Consider the following 15438-nt stretch of genomic DNA (forward strand, 5'->3'; position numbering starts at 1 on the left):
AATTTACGAATATAGACATTTTACACCTGATCTTCACGTTTACGTTAGATACAGCAGTGGCTCCTTGACTGACAGTGGGCAGTATTTTGCTCCATGTTCTCGGCACAGTGTCCCACAGGAGTCGGGAGCGAGGGAGGTTCATGTCCAGTTCCCAGCACAGTAACACCATCCGCATAATAATACGACCTTGAACATACCTGACCTGCATACTCCACGTAATCCTGCTGACTTAGCCTTAAACCAGCTCCAGATGTAGAAGTCGCCGACCCTTGCTCAGAACGACACAGTACAATCGCGTACTGATTGAGGTTACCAGTCCTCTTCACTGTGATGCTCACAGAGCCAGCCTTTTCACTCACGTTGTAACTGCCAACAGAAAATGAGCTGAGATCAGGCTTGTTTCTATCACAAAAAAATTGTTGTCGAGGACCCTTAATCATTAAGTGCAAAGAACGATCAATAACACATTCCTTGGAAAAAGGCCAAAGAAGGGAATTGGAAATCCAATAATGAAGAGATTAGAAGCTGACGTATTGAAGGGGTTTATACATTGAGGAGTTTGTGCACAAACAAAATCTTCCCCACAGTTATGGCACCAGAGTGGCGGCAGTCCCAGATAACTTCCCGGCCAAAGTAACAACACCGAAAGCCACAGTGCAGCGGTGGAGTTGCTGCCTTGCAGCACTTGCAGCGCCAGAGACCAGGGTTCAGTCCTGACCACGGGTGCTGTCTGTATGGAGTTTGTACGTTCTACCTGTAACTACGTGGATTTTCTCAGAGATCTTCGGTTTCCTCCTACATTCCAAAGACATACAAGTATGTAGGTAAATGGGCTTGGTATAAGTGTAAATTGTCCCGAGTCTAATGTGCCGGGATTGCTGGTCGGTGCGGACTCGGTGGGCTGAAGGGCCTGTTTCCATGCTGTATCCCTAAACTAAACTAAGAAAGCTTGACCATGATAGCTGATGAAGCACACATAGCTGTGGTAGCTGGAACACAGAAAGCAAGACAGAGTGGAAAGGTGTGAGTGTATTTTCTTGGTTCGTGCTCAGCAGTTCTGAATGCAATGAATTTCATAAAATTAGATCATTCTGTTAGTAACTACCTCAAAGGTGAAGGGAACTCTTATATCTTGCTGGCTATAAGAGTTAAGTGTGGTTAAATTAGCAACCGAAAATTAGGCCAGATGGCTAAATTGCACGCACTCATCACCCCATTTGATTTCCTAATATTTCCTGTGCCAAAATGCTTCACTGCGCTTGAGTATACACAAAGGAAAATCTCTTTAAATTCTCAAATTTGTCAAGCGAAAATTAAACATGAGAAATTCATACCTCAAACAAAAGAGGAGCCAGTGTACTTTATAACTTTGTCTGTGCCTTAGTTGGCTGCTATTTGCATACCTTGGATATTATTAAAGCTTTATTTCAGACACAGGTCCATATACACATCAAACAGTACAAAGAATTACAAAGATACATTAAGAAATTGCATATTAGCCTAAAATATATATAAGCTATTGCACCAATGCCATCTTAGCCTAGAAGTGAATCTATAGCAGCTTTTCAGAGGGCTGATTAAGGCTTCAATTATGTGGTTCTCTGACTTGTCCAGGCGACACATAAAACTAAACATCAGCTGTCTTAAGAGTGCCTCACAGGTTGGCACTCTAGTGGACACAAACAATTGACTGGCACTATGCCACCTAGGGACACGAAGTAGCAACCTCATTGCATCATTGTATGCTACCTTAAGCCTCTGCATACTCTTTTTCTTATACTTAGACCACAATTGAGCAGTATATAACGGTGTGATGTAGGTTCTGAACAGGGAACACTTCACATGGTCAGAGCACATATAAAACTTCCTTATAAGCATGTTGGCTTGAAGATAAATTTTACAGCGCTGTCGGTAGAGGTCTTTGTCATCCTTCCAGTCATCAGATATGACATGACCTAAGTATTTAATTTCCTCACACACTGCAAGAGGACTGTCTGACAAATAAAAGGTCGGAAAAGTTGATTCCCTGTCCTCAGCGCTTCTAACTACCATTATGCGGCTTTTCTTAGCGTTATACTTTATGTCATAATCAAGGCCATACTGAGAGCACACCTTCAGCATCTGCTGCAGCCCAGCACTATATGGACAGAGCAGGACCAGGTCGCCTGCATACATCAGATGATTAACAATAGTGTTGCCCACAAGACAGCCAGTTTTTAACCTATTTAACTGATTTGACAATTCGTCAATATAAACATTAAATAAAATAGGAGACAAAATATGCAAGTAGAAAATATCACAGTGTCTTGTCACACGTGACATAAAGTATTCCATTCCTTTCCTCAGTTTCTGCCAGCACAATCACTAGCCACCCCTTTTCACTAACCACATGCCAATGTTACTTGAAAGGTAGAACTAGGATCGACACAGAAATGTTGTCCTTGTCACCCACGAGCCCAGAGTCTGCCTCAAGAAAGCTGATATTCATCTTTGAGGTAGTAGAAGCAAGGCCTGTGTCGATGAATGGAGGGATAAAGGCTTCTTGGAGCCTTTTCCTCCACGTGGGCCGAGTCGTAGGCATCTCCTGGTGTCTTCAGGTGTTACAGTGATCATCTCATCGTCCGACATAACATCACATGCTCTCACAGTGGCACTGCAAAACTGATGAGTCTTAATCTAGGGAACAGGACAAGATTACTTCGGACAAGTCGTGGGAGAGTATTGGATTAGAGGTCAGAGCCTCAGAATTAAAGGACGTTCTTTTAGGAAGGAGATGAGGAGACAATTCTTTAATTGGTGATGAATCTGTGGAATTCTTTGCCACAGAAGGCTGTGGAGACCGTCAATAGATATTTTTAAGGCAGAGATAAATAGATTCTTGATTAGTACAGGTGTCAGAGGTTATGAGGAGAAGGCAGGAGAATGTGGTTAGGAGGGAGAGATAGATCAGCCATGATTGACTGGCGGGGTAGACTTGATGGGCCAAATGGCCTAATTCCACTCCTATTCCTTATGACCTTATGACAGCATATTAACTGAAAGCCTGTGTCAAACAAATTTCTAAATATTAATGACTAAAATACATCTATAATTACAAAGAGCCTTTTCAGCTGCTCCAAAAGATATTGTCATTCATGCAGCACTGTTGATGTGGACTTTCTACAGTAATGTTAGAAGAGAACGTAAATCAAACGGCAGCATATTCACGATTCCTACCTGGTGTATTCGAAGCTGATGAGTGACCACTGGATGTGGAACACGTTATCGCTGACGATGTTGGGCTTGCTATCTTTCACCAAAAACTTGAACGTGTCCATGGTCTTTTGAATCTTGTCTTCATTTAGAATGTAGCTGACCAAACCCAAGTTAATATCCTCTGCAAGGAAACAAATTTGGAGCGTTTGTTGTATGTAAAATAACTATAGCTCAGCTCTTGCCCTTTACAGATAGAAAACTAACAAATAATTAATTTGGATTCTGAAACAGCCTGAAGAAGGGTCCCAACCTGAACTGACACCTGCTCATTCCCTCCCCAGACCTGCCTACATGCATCGATCCATGTTCCCCCAGCACTTTGTGTTTTACAAAGTAAAAGGGACCTAATGCAGCCAAATGGGATTATCATAGATAGTCATCATGGTCGCATAGGCAAGATCACACGCCCCTCATGCATCAAGGGCACAACATACCCAGGACTGAGAACAAGCTGAGGGATCAGACTACAGGAGAAATGAGGGAATGAAGAGCCCAGTAGACATTAGAGATACAGCATGGAAACAGGCCTTTTGGCCCAGTGGGTCCGCGCCAAACATCGATCACCCCGTATACTAGCATTATCCAACACGCACTAAGGAGAATTTACAATTTTACCAAAGCTAGTTAACCTACAAACCTGTACACCTTTGTAGTGTGGGAGGAAACTGGACCACCCGGAGAAACCCCACATGGTTACAAGCAGAACGTACAAACTCCATACAGGCAGCACCCATAGTCAGGATTGTACCTGGGTCTCTGGCGCTGTAAGGCAGCAACTCTACTGCTGTGCCACTGTGTCACCCCAATAGCTTTCTGACATGAAGCTGAGGTTGTTTCTTTTGAAGAACAAAACAGGCAAGGTTGCTTGATCTGGCCTCAGGCTGGGAGAGGTTGGGTGGAAGGGTTGGCAAAGGAGGCCTTCCTGGGTATGGAACGGCTGCTCTGGCTAACAGAACCACATCCAACTGAGCAGGAGGATGATCAACGTCCAAGGCACACAATTAGTTCTGCCCGTTGCTTTAAATAATGGGGCCATTGGTACCATCCTGTGTGTAGAGCACCCACAAAAGACAGGAAGAAAGCTCCAAATCCTCTCTCATAAACCATGATGTGAAGCAATTAAACTTGCCTGCTCCATCTGAGTGCTTTTATCTGAAAGAGCCACCAGTGCATGAGATCAGCAAGACAGTTGATGAGAACTCACCCTGCGTGAATGATAATATAGGGGCCTCGGGCCTCAGTTTGTTCTCCAGGTGTCCGTGGCTTGGCTCCGAGGTTATCTCATAAACCAGTTGCTTGTCTTCCGTGTCGGGATCAATGGTGAACAGTTCCCTCTTTGTGATCAGGTTCATAGCCTGATTGGGAAAACATAATTATTTCACTGAATTACGACATGTGAAGGAAACGTTGTTATGAGAATTGAAGTTGGTGTCTGAATTATATGGATATTAATGTAGGTGCAGGAAAACAAAATCAATAAATACAAATGAGCTTCGGTCTTCCATTGGAGAGAGAAACAATTGCATCTGATGAAAGATCATTGACCTGAACATCTGTCACTGCTCTGTTAGCTGAGTATTTGCTGCATTTTCAGCTTGTATTTCAGGTTTCCCTCGGAGCTCATGTTGTCGACCTCCCCGTGGTGAGCCTTGTCAACTGACCTCAGTTAGGCGAATGACAACAAACAGAGACAGCAGCAGAAATAATAACGAACAAACAACAACAGCTTGCAGACCTAATGCAGCCTCAGTCGCCGCTGCTTGGCGCCAACCCGGAGCACGCGACCTTTTTAGGGCGTGCACCTACAGATGTCGATCCGGATGGCATTACCCAGCTGCAGCTGAATACAGCACATTGAACTGGCAACAGCCCCCGGAGGGCGTTACATAACTTCTGCTGCCTCAAACGCAAGAAGAAGAGGTTTTCCGTCAAGTCCCTTATGGGCCCCTGTGCACCCACAGTTGGGTTGGAGAGGTGACCATGGGACCACAGGAGAGGTGACTATGGGAAACCTATGCTGCTTTGTTGGACTCCTCTTGTGGTGACAAGAGCAGATCAGAGGCTAGGGATCCTGCAGCATGAAATTCACCCCAACGTCTGTCCAACATCTACAAGCTCAAAGAACTAGGCACAAAGTGCTGGAGTCACTTAGTGGGTCAGGCAGCATCGCTGGAAAACATGGAGAGGCAATGTTTCAGGGTCGAGGACCCTTCTCCAGAGCTGCTGCCCAACCACTTGAGTTACCCCAGCCCTTTCAGCCCTTTTTGTAAACTAGCATCTGCAGTTCCCCGGGTCTATATCTACAAGCTCAAGTCAAGAACGTAATGTAATTCCCTCCACTCACCTGGATGAATGCAGCATTAAGAAGCTGGACACCATACAAGATATAGAAGCCCATTTGATAGACACCCATCCACAACCATTGATTAAATCCACCACCGACACCAACAGTAGCAACAGTTTGTTCCATCCATTGGATACACTGCATTAACTCAACAAGACACTGCATCTTCCAAACACAACCTTTACTATCCAGAAGGTCAAGAACAGCAAAACCTGGAATTTGTCCTCCAATGCTTTTGTTACCCTTGTCCATGTTACCTTTCAGCTTTGACAACTGGTGAGTCTGAAGGCAGAGTTTTGTTGGCTCAATAAGCATTTCCTGTCAGCAGAACCGGTCACATGAGCTGGGAGAGGCCCAGGGTTTTCATAAGCTCATAAGTGGTAGGAGTAGAATTAGGCCATGTGGCCCATCAAGTCTACTCTGCCATTCAATCATGGCTGATCTATCCCTCCCTCCTAACCCCATTCTCCTGCCATCTCCCCATAACCTCTGACACTTGTACTAATCAAGAATGTATCTATCTCTGCCTTAAAAATATCCACTGGCAGCCTCCACAACCTTCTGAGGCAAAGAATTCCACAGATTCATCACCCTGACTAAATACATTTCTCGTCATCTCCTTCCTAAAAGAATGTCCTTTAATTCTGAGGCTAGTTCTCTAGTCCAAAACTCTCCTACGAGTGGAAACATCCTCTCCACATCCACTCTACCCAAGCCTTTCACTATTATATATGTTTCAATGAGGTCCCCCCCCATTCTTCCAAACACCAGCGAGTACAGGCCCAGTGCCGACAAATGCTCATCATAGGTTAACCCATTCAATCCTGGGGGTTTACCTGACGCACCGGAAGCTTGGAGCCAGCCAGTCAGTGGAAGGCTGTGGTCAGAACCATACCTGAAAGACTAGTGCGTCATAGCTCTCCCCATACATCAGTCTATTACTTGGTGCTCTTCATGCCTTAACTCTGGTATAGGTTCACAGGAAAGCAGTTCAGATACATGAACAAAACTTTTGCAAAATTTGCACTGAAGTTAGTTTTAGAGATACAGCACACAAACAGGCCCTTCGGCCCACTGAGTTTGCACTGACCAGCGATTCCGCACATTAACACTATCCTACGCACACTAAGGGCAATTTATACCAAGCCAATTAACCTACAAACCTCTACGTCTTTGGAGTGTAGGAGAAAACCAAAGATCTCGGACGCAGGTCATCCCACACGGTGAACGTACAAACTCTTTAGAGACAACACCCATAGTCAGGATCAAACCCGGGTCTCTGGCACTAATGCAGCAACTCTACCACTTGCCGCCATGCTGTTACTGGAGCATAAAGGGACATTTGGGAAAATCCCTGTAGAAAAGGTTATATCGGCATCTGAACCATAAAGGTCTCCAAATAGTAGCTGAGCAGATTATTGTCAGTAGTCAATGCTAAAATGATCTAACAAGTACAATAATCTGCTTCAACTATTTGGAGATTTTCGCGGTTCAGATGCCGATTCGTGCTTGCTCCATTTAACAAAACAAGGTCCTGTTTCTTCTTGCCCTTCAAGCACATTGGGTCCCTGGTTCATAGGAACCCAGTTTCTAAGCTCTTTTTAGTTTCACCAGGTCCCCTGTTCCCGTGGTCCCTTGAGACTCACATCGAACATAGATCAGTACAGCACAGTAAAGGCCCTTCATCCCACAATTTCCATGCCGAACATGATGCCAAGCCAAACTCTGAACTGCCTGCACCTAATCCAAGTCCCTACATTCCCTGCATGTCTATGTGCCTATGTGTCTATGTGCCTACCCAAAAGCCTCTTAAATGCAACTATTGTATCTGCCTCCACCACCATCCCTGAAGCGCGTTCCAGGCACCCAAAAAAAACTTTCCCTGCACGTCTTTGTTGAACATTGTCCACTGACCTTAAAGCTGTGCTCAATCATTGGCAGTTCCACCCTGGGAAAAAGGTTCCGACTGTCTGCTCTCTATACACCTCTCATAATGTCTTATACAGGTCTCTCCTCAATCTCGGGCGTTCCAGAGAAAACAATCCAAGTATGTCCAACCTCTCCTTGTAATCCAAACATCTTTCTGGTAAACAACTTCTGCACACTTTCCAAAGGCTTCACATCCTTTCCGTGTTGGGACAACCAGAACTGCACGCGATACTCCAAATGTTGCCCAACTAAAGTCCTATAAAATGCGTAGGATGGAACTTCAGATCTGAAGAAGGGTTTGGACCCGAAACGTCACCCATCCTTTTTCTCCAGAGATGCCGCTTGACCCACTGAGTTACTCCAGCACTTTGTATCTATCTAAAGACCTGTAAAGCTGTGTCATGAACCCCTGGCTCTCATGCTAAAAAAACTCCAAGTAAGTAAGACACGACTTGATGTGCAAAAAGCCAAGCTGACTGGGGTGTGGCGGTGCGACTCTGTGTGTCAGCCTGTCTGTCTTTTTTTTTGTCTAGTTAAATGTAGTTGTTTGTGTTTTTTATACTGTTTTTAACTGTGTATATGTGGGGGGTGGGGATGGGGAAACTTTTTAAAATCTCTTCCCTGCACGGGAGACCCGACCTTTTTCCTGTCGGGTCTCCGTTGTTGTTGGGGCCTAGCACCGTGGAGCGGCCTCCAGCTGGAATTACTTGGGGGCTCCAGTCCCGGAGCCTGCAGTGCTGCGCACTCACTATAATGGGGCAAGTTGGCCTCGGAGCGTGGGGAGCGGTGGTGACTCGCTGCTGAGGCCCGACCCCGGAGTTCGGAAGCTCCAGCTGCAGCCGTAGGTCCGGTGGACTGGGATATCGGGAGCTCGCGGGTCCGAGTCGAGACCGCTTTCAGGAGCTCCCGCAACGCGACCTCTCCAGCCCGTGTGGCGGGGTTGGACGACCCGGAGCGGGGCCGTACATCGCCCGGCGCGGCTTCAATGGCCGCGGGACATTCCAGCGCCCGCCGAGATCTCCAACTTGTGACTTTTCAGCCTGGAGCGGGGCTGTACATTGCCCCGCGCGGCCTAAAATGGCCGTGGAACTTACCATCGCCTGCCTGGGGCTTCAACATCGGGAGAAAAAAGGTGCAGGGGAGAGAAGGACTTTGTCTTCCATCACAGTGAAGAGGAGATTCACTGTGATGGATGTTTGTATAAATTGAATTGTGTGTATGTCTTGTAGCAATTATCTTTGTTTGTATGGCTGTGGAAACTAAGTTTCGTTTGAGCCTCACTGAGGTTCAAATGACATGTAATAAATATTCTATTCTATATTCTATTCTATTCTAATTAGCCCATTTTCTTCCAAGTCGGAGTAAATCCTATTCCTAAGAATCCTATCCAAAAGTTTCCCTATCATTGATGTTTGGCTTGTTGGCTTATCATAAGCATACTTTATTAGCCAAGTATGTTTTGCAACATATAAGGTATTTGATTTGCCATACAGTCATACCAATAAAAAGCAACAAAACACACAAAGCACACTTTAACATGAACATCCACCACAATGACTCCTCCACATTCATCACTGTGATGGAAGGCGAAAAAAAGTTAAATCTCTTCCCTTCTTTGTTCTCCCGCGGTCGGGGGCCTCGAACCTTCCGTTGACGGGGTGATCTTGGCTCCCGTTGTCGGCGGCGTTTGGGCCCTTGCGTTGGGGCAATCCTGCATTGGGGGGGATGGGCGGGGGGATTCTCAGCTGCCCCACGCCGGATGATCTGACCCCAGGTAGGGGCTGGTCGAAACCTTCTGTGTCGTTTGGAGCTTCCCGACACTGCCCGAGACTGCGAGCTCCTCGATGGTGATGTCTGCAGACCACGATTGGAGCATCAATCCCAGGCAAGCGATCGGCTCCGATGATAAGTCCATGGCCCCGTGGTGGGGCTCAAAGTCAGTCCCGAGCAAAGCCTCCAGCTCCATGATGTTAGGTTGCCGAGCAACCGGAAATACGATCCGGAAAACAATCGCATCTCTGGCAAGGTAAGAGATTGAAAAAAAATCTTCCCCGACCCTCCCCCCCCACCCTCCCCCACATAAAACAAACCAGAGAACATTAACACAAACTTTTAAAACACACAAAAAATTACAAAAAAACGAAAAGACAGACTGACTGTTGGCAAGGCTGCCAACACGGCGCCACCCAATGGAAATAAACTATAACTCCCTGGATTCTCCCTACTTCCCTTCTTAAACAACATTAGCTACTCTCCAGTCCTCTGGAAATGGCCTCTGGCTACAGCCCTGTGGCTCACCCGGCTTTGTTTCCCTGCATACCCTTTAAACTTACCAACGTTTATTATATTACTGTGAAATATTTAAAGAAGTGAATTAGAAGTTCCTTTACTCCAGGGATGCTACCTGACCCGCTGAGTTACTCTGGCTTTTTGTGTCTATCTTCGGTGTAAACCAGCATCTGCAGTTGCTTCTGACATACTGTGAATTAGAAGTGTACTGGAGTATTGATAGAAATAACATCCAAGAGTCTAGAAAATCTACTTGCACAGCCAATGTCCAGCAAATTCTGGATTATCAGATTTTAAATTAAATTTATACGTTAAAAGGATAAATGTAAGGGAATTTAAAGGGGACACTGTTATTAATTCAAATAATTTTCAGTGTAGAGAGGGGTTGCTCTTTGACAGGAGCTCCCGTGAGAACGTGGCAGCAGTTATCAATAAATACACATCGCAACAACACAGGAATTTATTCCCTTGTAAATAACTACACTGATTGCACAAAATTCCATATTTAATATAAAATCAAATATTGCTGGAAACACTCAACAGGTTAAGCAGCATCTGTGAAATGAGAAACAAAAGTCATGGCCTAAAACATTAAACCTGTTTCTCCATCCACACATGCTGCCTGATCTGCTGTGGGCTTCCAGCATTGTCTATGTATAGTCAGATTTCTGGCACTCACAGTTTTTTTTTCTGATTTTCATTCCAGCTTTGGTAGGTTAATGTCAAATAATCATTCTTATAACAAGCTTTGCAAAAAAAGATAATGCAATCAAAACTGAATTGTATTACTTTCAGTGTTTGCGTATTGTAAAAGGGTCATCATGACATTACACATCTCTATCAAAATCTAATCTATGTTAATCTTGGATTGAAACATAAATTAATTGATGCAATTGCTCATTCAAGTTTGTTTTACTGCTAATGTTATTATCCTTCAGAAAACTAGCCGGCACAGTATCCATGTTTCCATAGTACAGTTTGCCTTGTTAGTTGCTATTTACTGCTCTATACACTTTCATGAAGATAAATATTAGTTCAAATTGAGTAATCAAAAGCAATTTGAGAATAACACAAAGTGTGTATTCCGAAAATCAGAATGGATGTGTTCTGCACGCATACAATGAATGCTTGAGTTAATTACTGATCTGCAGCAGATCAGAGCACATGGTTTATTTGATGTGACAGGCAAATTAACAAAGTGACAACAGGAGCACTGGCACATCCTCAGAGAACAGAAGCTGAAATATACTGTTTCTAGATTATTATCTTAAATTTCAAATCCTTTCATGGCCTTTGCTCTTCTGTAGACTAAAATCCTCCCAAAATGTCAGTGCTCCTCCACTTCACTTCTTTTAAGAAGCCTGGTTTTATTTACTCCAACTTTATCGTGTTATCTCCATATAAAATTCTTAAGGGATTGGACAGGCTCAATGCAGGAAAAGTTTGTCAGCAAATTCTCTCAGCCCAAAACTTTTGGTCAATTGTTAATGATCTGGGAATTGTACTTATTTCTTCCCCTTCTAGCATGGGTTCCAGCAATGTTTCTTTTTATGCATGTAATTATTTTAATACAAATGGTCAAATTAAAATGTTATCCCACACATAACTGGATTTCCGTGAAAAATCGTCTGGATTTTCCCGAGTGGAACATGCCGCTCATCCAACACCAGCCCAACTCCTCTAGACCTTGAAAGTTACTCTCAGTGTCTACCAAGGCCCTGGAGCAGAGTGGCAGCAATAATATAATTGGGTAATTACCAAGCCTAACAGACAAAAAGATCCCTGGGAACTAACCCAGTGCACACACATTTCACCCAACATTCCAGCCACATTGCCCCTTTCTCCCCCTTCACACTCTGATCCCCAATCGCCAAGTCCCACATTTCCCTTTTATCCCCCCCCCCCCCTTCTTCCTGTCCCATTCCAACCATATCCCTTTCTCCAGTTTTACATTTCACACCTCCTCTTCTCCCCTTATTTGACATCCTTGTGATTGCTTTCCACTTCTAGCCTTTGTCACAATCTCCACCCATCTCCCTAAATTCCTATCTCACCCGTATCCACCTATCACTTGTAAGTGACGGTCCCACCCCAATATTCTTTCTCCACCCTACTTCAGTCAGTCTGTCGAAAGGTCCTGACCTCAAACATCGTCTGTCCATTTCCCTCCACTGATGTTGCCTGACCCGGTGAGTTGAATTGAATTGAACACTTTATTGTCACAGTGAAATTCCTTGCTTGCATTAAAATAGCCGCCAAGGTATTCCTCCAGCACATTGTTTTTTACCTGTTCCCATGACAGAAACGTATAAAACTATTAAAGAATAAAAATAACGTACCAAAAAAGGGTTTAACCACAATTCCTTAAACCATGATTAAATAATTAGAAATATTAAAGATAAAACAAAGAATAAATGACCTAAACATTAACAGCAGAACACAAAAGGGAAAATTATTGGTCAAGTTCGTCTGGCAGGTTTGGAACTTGCCAGCCCTTGCACTTAGGAATACCCACAGCTTCATGCAGTCCTACCCGCAGGTCTCTGTGTCCTGAACCATGCATCCATGCAAGGAACAGATTGTTTACTAAATATTGTTATTACACAGTGCAATTTACATAATTTATAAAATAATGTATAACCACAAACTTATTAATAAAGACAAAAAATAAACTTTCTGTCTTAATTTACTGCTAATTAAAAGATGCCTATTGGAACACATTCAATCCTAAGACTGTGACCCCGACCCAGACAGTGGCCATTTAGTTTTTATAATTTACTATTATGAACTGTTCCCATGGACCCTAATCCTTCGTATTACCTCTCACTCACCCTGTCCTGAAGCCTAGGCCACAATCCAGCTTTGAGTGCAGGCACACTCCCATCCATAGGCTCTGACTGCCAAGAGATCCCTCTACCTTTTCCAAACCGGTTTAGGACTCATCCATGGGTCCTTTCCTCTCTCACCCAACCATCACCAAGTCTTATCTTTCTTTGTGCATCGAGAGGTATGGACAGCCCTGAACGTTGCAGTAAAGCAGTCGATGTGTGTCTGCCCCAACCCTCCAGTTCACATGTAACGGCACGGGTACTTCCAAGACAACAATTGGGGGGCTTAGTTTAAGGCAAGAGGTTTGGACAGAATGTTGGAAGAAGGAAAAAAGGACCTTTCCCCTGCATCACCCACTGAGTTTCTCCAGCATTTTTGTCTACCTTCCCCTAAATGGTGGTTGAAATCTGAAAGACGTATCGGAGGGAATGTTGGAGAGACTCTCACAACATTTATAAGTTTTAATTTACTGCTCATATTGAATGGCGGTGCATGCTCGAAGGGCCGAATGGCCTACTCCTGCACCTATTTTCTATGTTTTATGTTTCTAAGTTTCAAGAGGAGCACTTGAATCCACAAGGCATGGAAGGCTATAGACCAGTGCAGGTAAACCGGAGGTTTGCCATCGACCTGGTGAGCTGAAGGAACTCTTTCTTTTTTAAGTTAATTTTTATTTTTTTTTTATTTTTATTAGAAGTACGGTAAGTTACAATACGACACAACACATATGTCTTAATACATTTTTTGTACCGCTTCATTTTTTGAGCTTTAAGAAAAAGATAGAAGTAGAGAAAGTAAAGAAAGTGCGCAAGAGTCGTGAAGGTGCAGGAGAGTGTTGAGAAAAGAAAGCCTCTTAGGAAAGAAAGAAAGTAGACCCTAGAAAACCCTAGAAGGAAAAAGAAAGGAGAAACAATCGCTCTATTATAACATTAAACTCCGCAGAAAGGGGACTATCAACCAAGTCTGTTTTTGTTGTTTTGTTGGGTTTTTTTTACCCCACGTTGCCAGATCCTGGCACCTTTTATTTATTTATTTTTATTTATTTATTTATTTATTGAAGGAACTCTTTCTGTGGTGCATGAATCCGTGATGAGGTTGCTTGGCCTGAGTCTAACCAGACTCATCAATTATTCGGGTCAGGCAGCATCTGTGGAGGAAATGGTGATATTTTGGGTCAGGTCCCTTCCTCAGGGTCCGGACCGGAATGGCCACCTGTCTGTGCCCTCCACAGATACTGCTTGACATGCTGACTTCCTCCAGCACTGTGTGCTCAGTTCAAGATTCCAGCATTCCAGATTCTCCACTACTCAATTACTCTTTTACAGAATCAGCGATTCTATCAATTAATTGTTTCAGTAGATAAATATTGCATGAAACTAATACAAAATTCATAATTTGCAATGCAAGGGAGAAATTTGATCAGTTGCCTGACTGGTGCTTTGAATCTTTAGTTACCGGAAATACATGAAATGGAATTACTTTATTATTCATAATCTCCAGCCACTGCAGTCCCAGGTTGGTAACAATTCTTGGAGTCCCGTCATCCACAGGCAGAATATCAATCTTAAATCTCTGGGGAGCAGCTGTCACAATCTAGTTTCAAATAATTAGAAAGACAAAAGGATGAATTAGGTTAGCATTCTATATGTGTACTATCACGAGGATGCTACCACCCGCGGTTTAGATAAGCACATCAAAATTACATAAAGCTCCAACTCACCGCCACCTCCAGTGATACTTCTAAACTCCTGAACTATCAGATTATCTATTCAATATCAAGGCCAAGACTCTCCCCTCTGATTTCTTGAGGGGAAGACTGAGAATGTATATGAGAAGAGATGAGAACTTTTTTCACACAGAGAGTGGTGAATCTCTGGAACTCTCTGCCGCAGAGGGTAGTAGAGGCCAGTTCATTGGCTATATTTAAGAGGGAGTTAGATGTGGCCCTTGTGGCTAAAGGGATCAGAGGGTATGGAGAGAAGGCAGGTACGGGATACTGAGTTGGATGATCAGCCATGATCATATTGAATGGCGGTACAGGCTCGAAGGGCCGAATGGCCTACTCCTGCACCTAATTTCTATGTTTCTATGTTTCTATATTAGATGCACCCTGTTGCAGGAAACTGTGTTGTGTTTCTGTCAGGTTTGAAAAGATTGACTATATTCTGCACCTTCCCGGATCCTCCAATTCAAATGGGTTATTAATGTTATTTTGTGGAGCTGCTTGGTTATTTCTCCCTCTTTAGTTATTCCAAGATCTTTATGGTTCACAACCTTAGCTGAGAGGTAGATGGACTGGATGTCCCTGGACTGCTGTTGATTCCCCACTCAAGTCCCGGGAGGTACTGAATCTCCCCTTGTCATTTCACAGGCCTCTTTAGAGTTTAGAGATACAGCACAGAAACAGTCGCGATACCCCTACACAAGCACTATCCTGGGGACAATTTACACTCTATTTTCCAAAGCCAAATCAACCTACAAACCTGTACATCTTTGGAATGTGTGAGGAAACTGAAGCACCCAGGTTAAACCAACCCAGTCACGGGGAGAACGTACAAACTCCGCACAGACAACACGTATAGTCAGGATTGAACTCGGGTTTCTGACGCTGCAAGGCAGCAACTCTACCGCTGCGCCACCATGCCACCCTCTTTGCTTCCACACATTTAACACATGCCTCTCACACATTTTTAAAGCTCCCACATTCCTTGACGTGATAGGAACAACACAAAATTACATAAAGCATCCGACGCCCCCTGAAAAGACGGTGTTGGAGTAACTCAGCCGGTCAG

The 15438-nt window shown here is 44.0% G+C and overlaps 1 protein-coding gene across 1 annotated transcript in view; it reads right to left on the bottom strand.

Moving 5' to 3' along the window:
• fras1 (Fraser extracellular matrix complex subunit 1) overlaps positions 1–15438 on the bottom strand; it is a 515676-nt gene that overhangs the window by 78048 nt on the left and 422190 nt on the right. Inside the window, 4 exon segments of the mRNA XM_055640301.1 lie at positions 198–366; positions 3217–3376; positions 4460–4610; positions 14126–14239. Of these exon segments, the coding sequence (XP_055496276.1) occupies positions 198–366; positions 3217–3376; positions 4460–4610; positions 14126–14239 (594 nt within the window).

The sequence above is a fragment of the Leucoraja erinacea genome, chromosome 1 (genome assembly GCF_028641065.1).
Source record: "Leucoraja erinacea ecotype New England chromosome 1, Leri_hhj_1, whole genome shotgun sequence".
NCBI lineage: Eukaryota > Metazoa > Chordata > Chondrichthyes > Rajiformes > Rajidae > Leucoraja > Leucoraja erinaceus.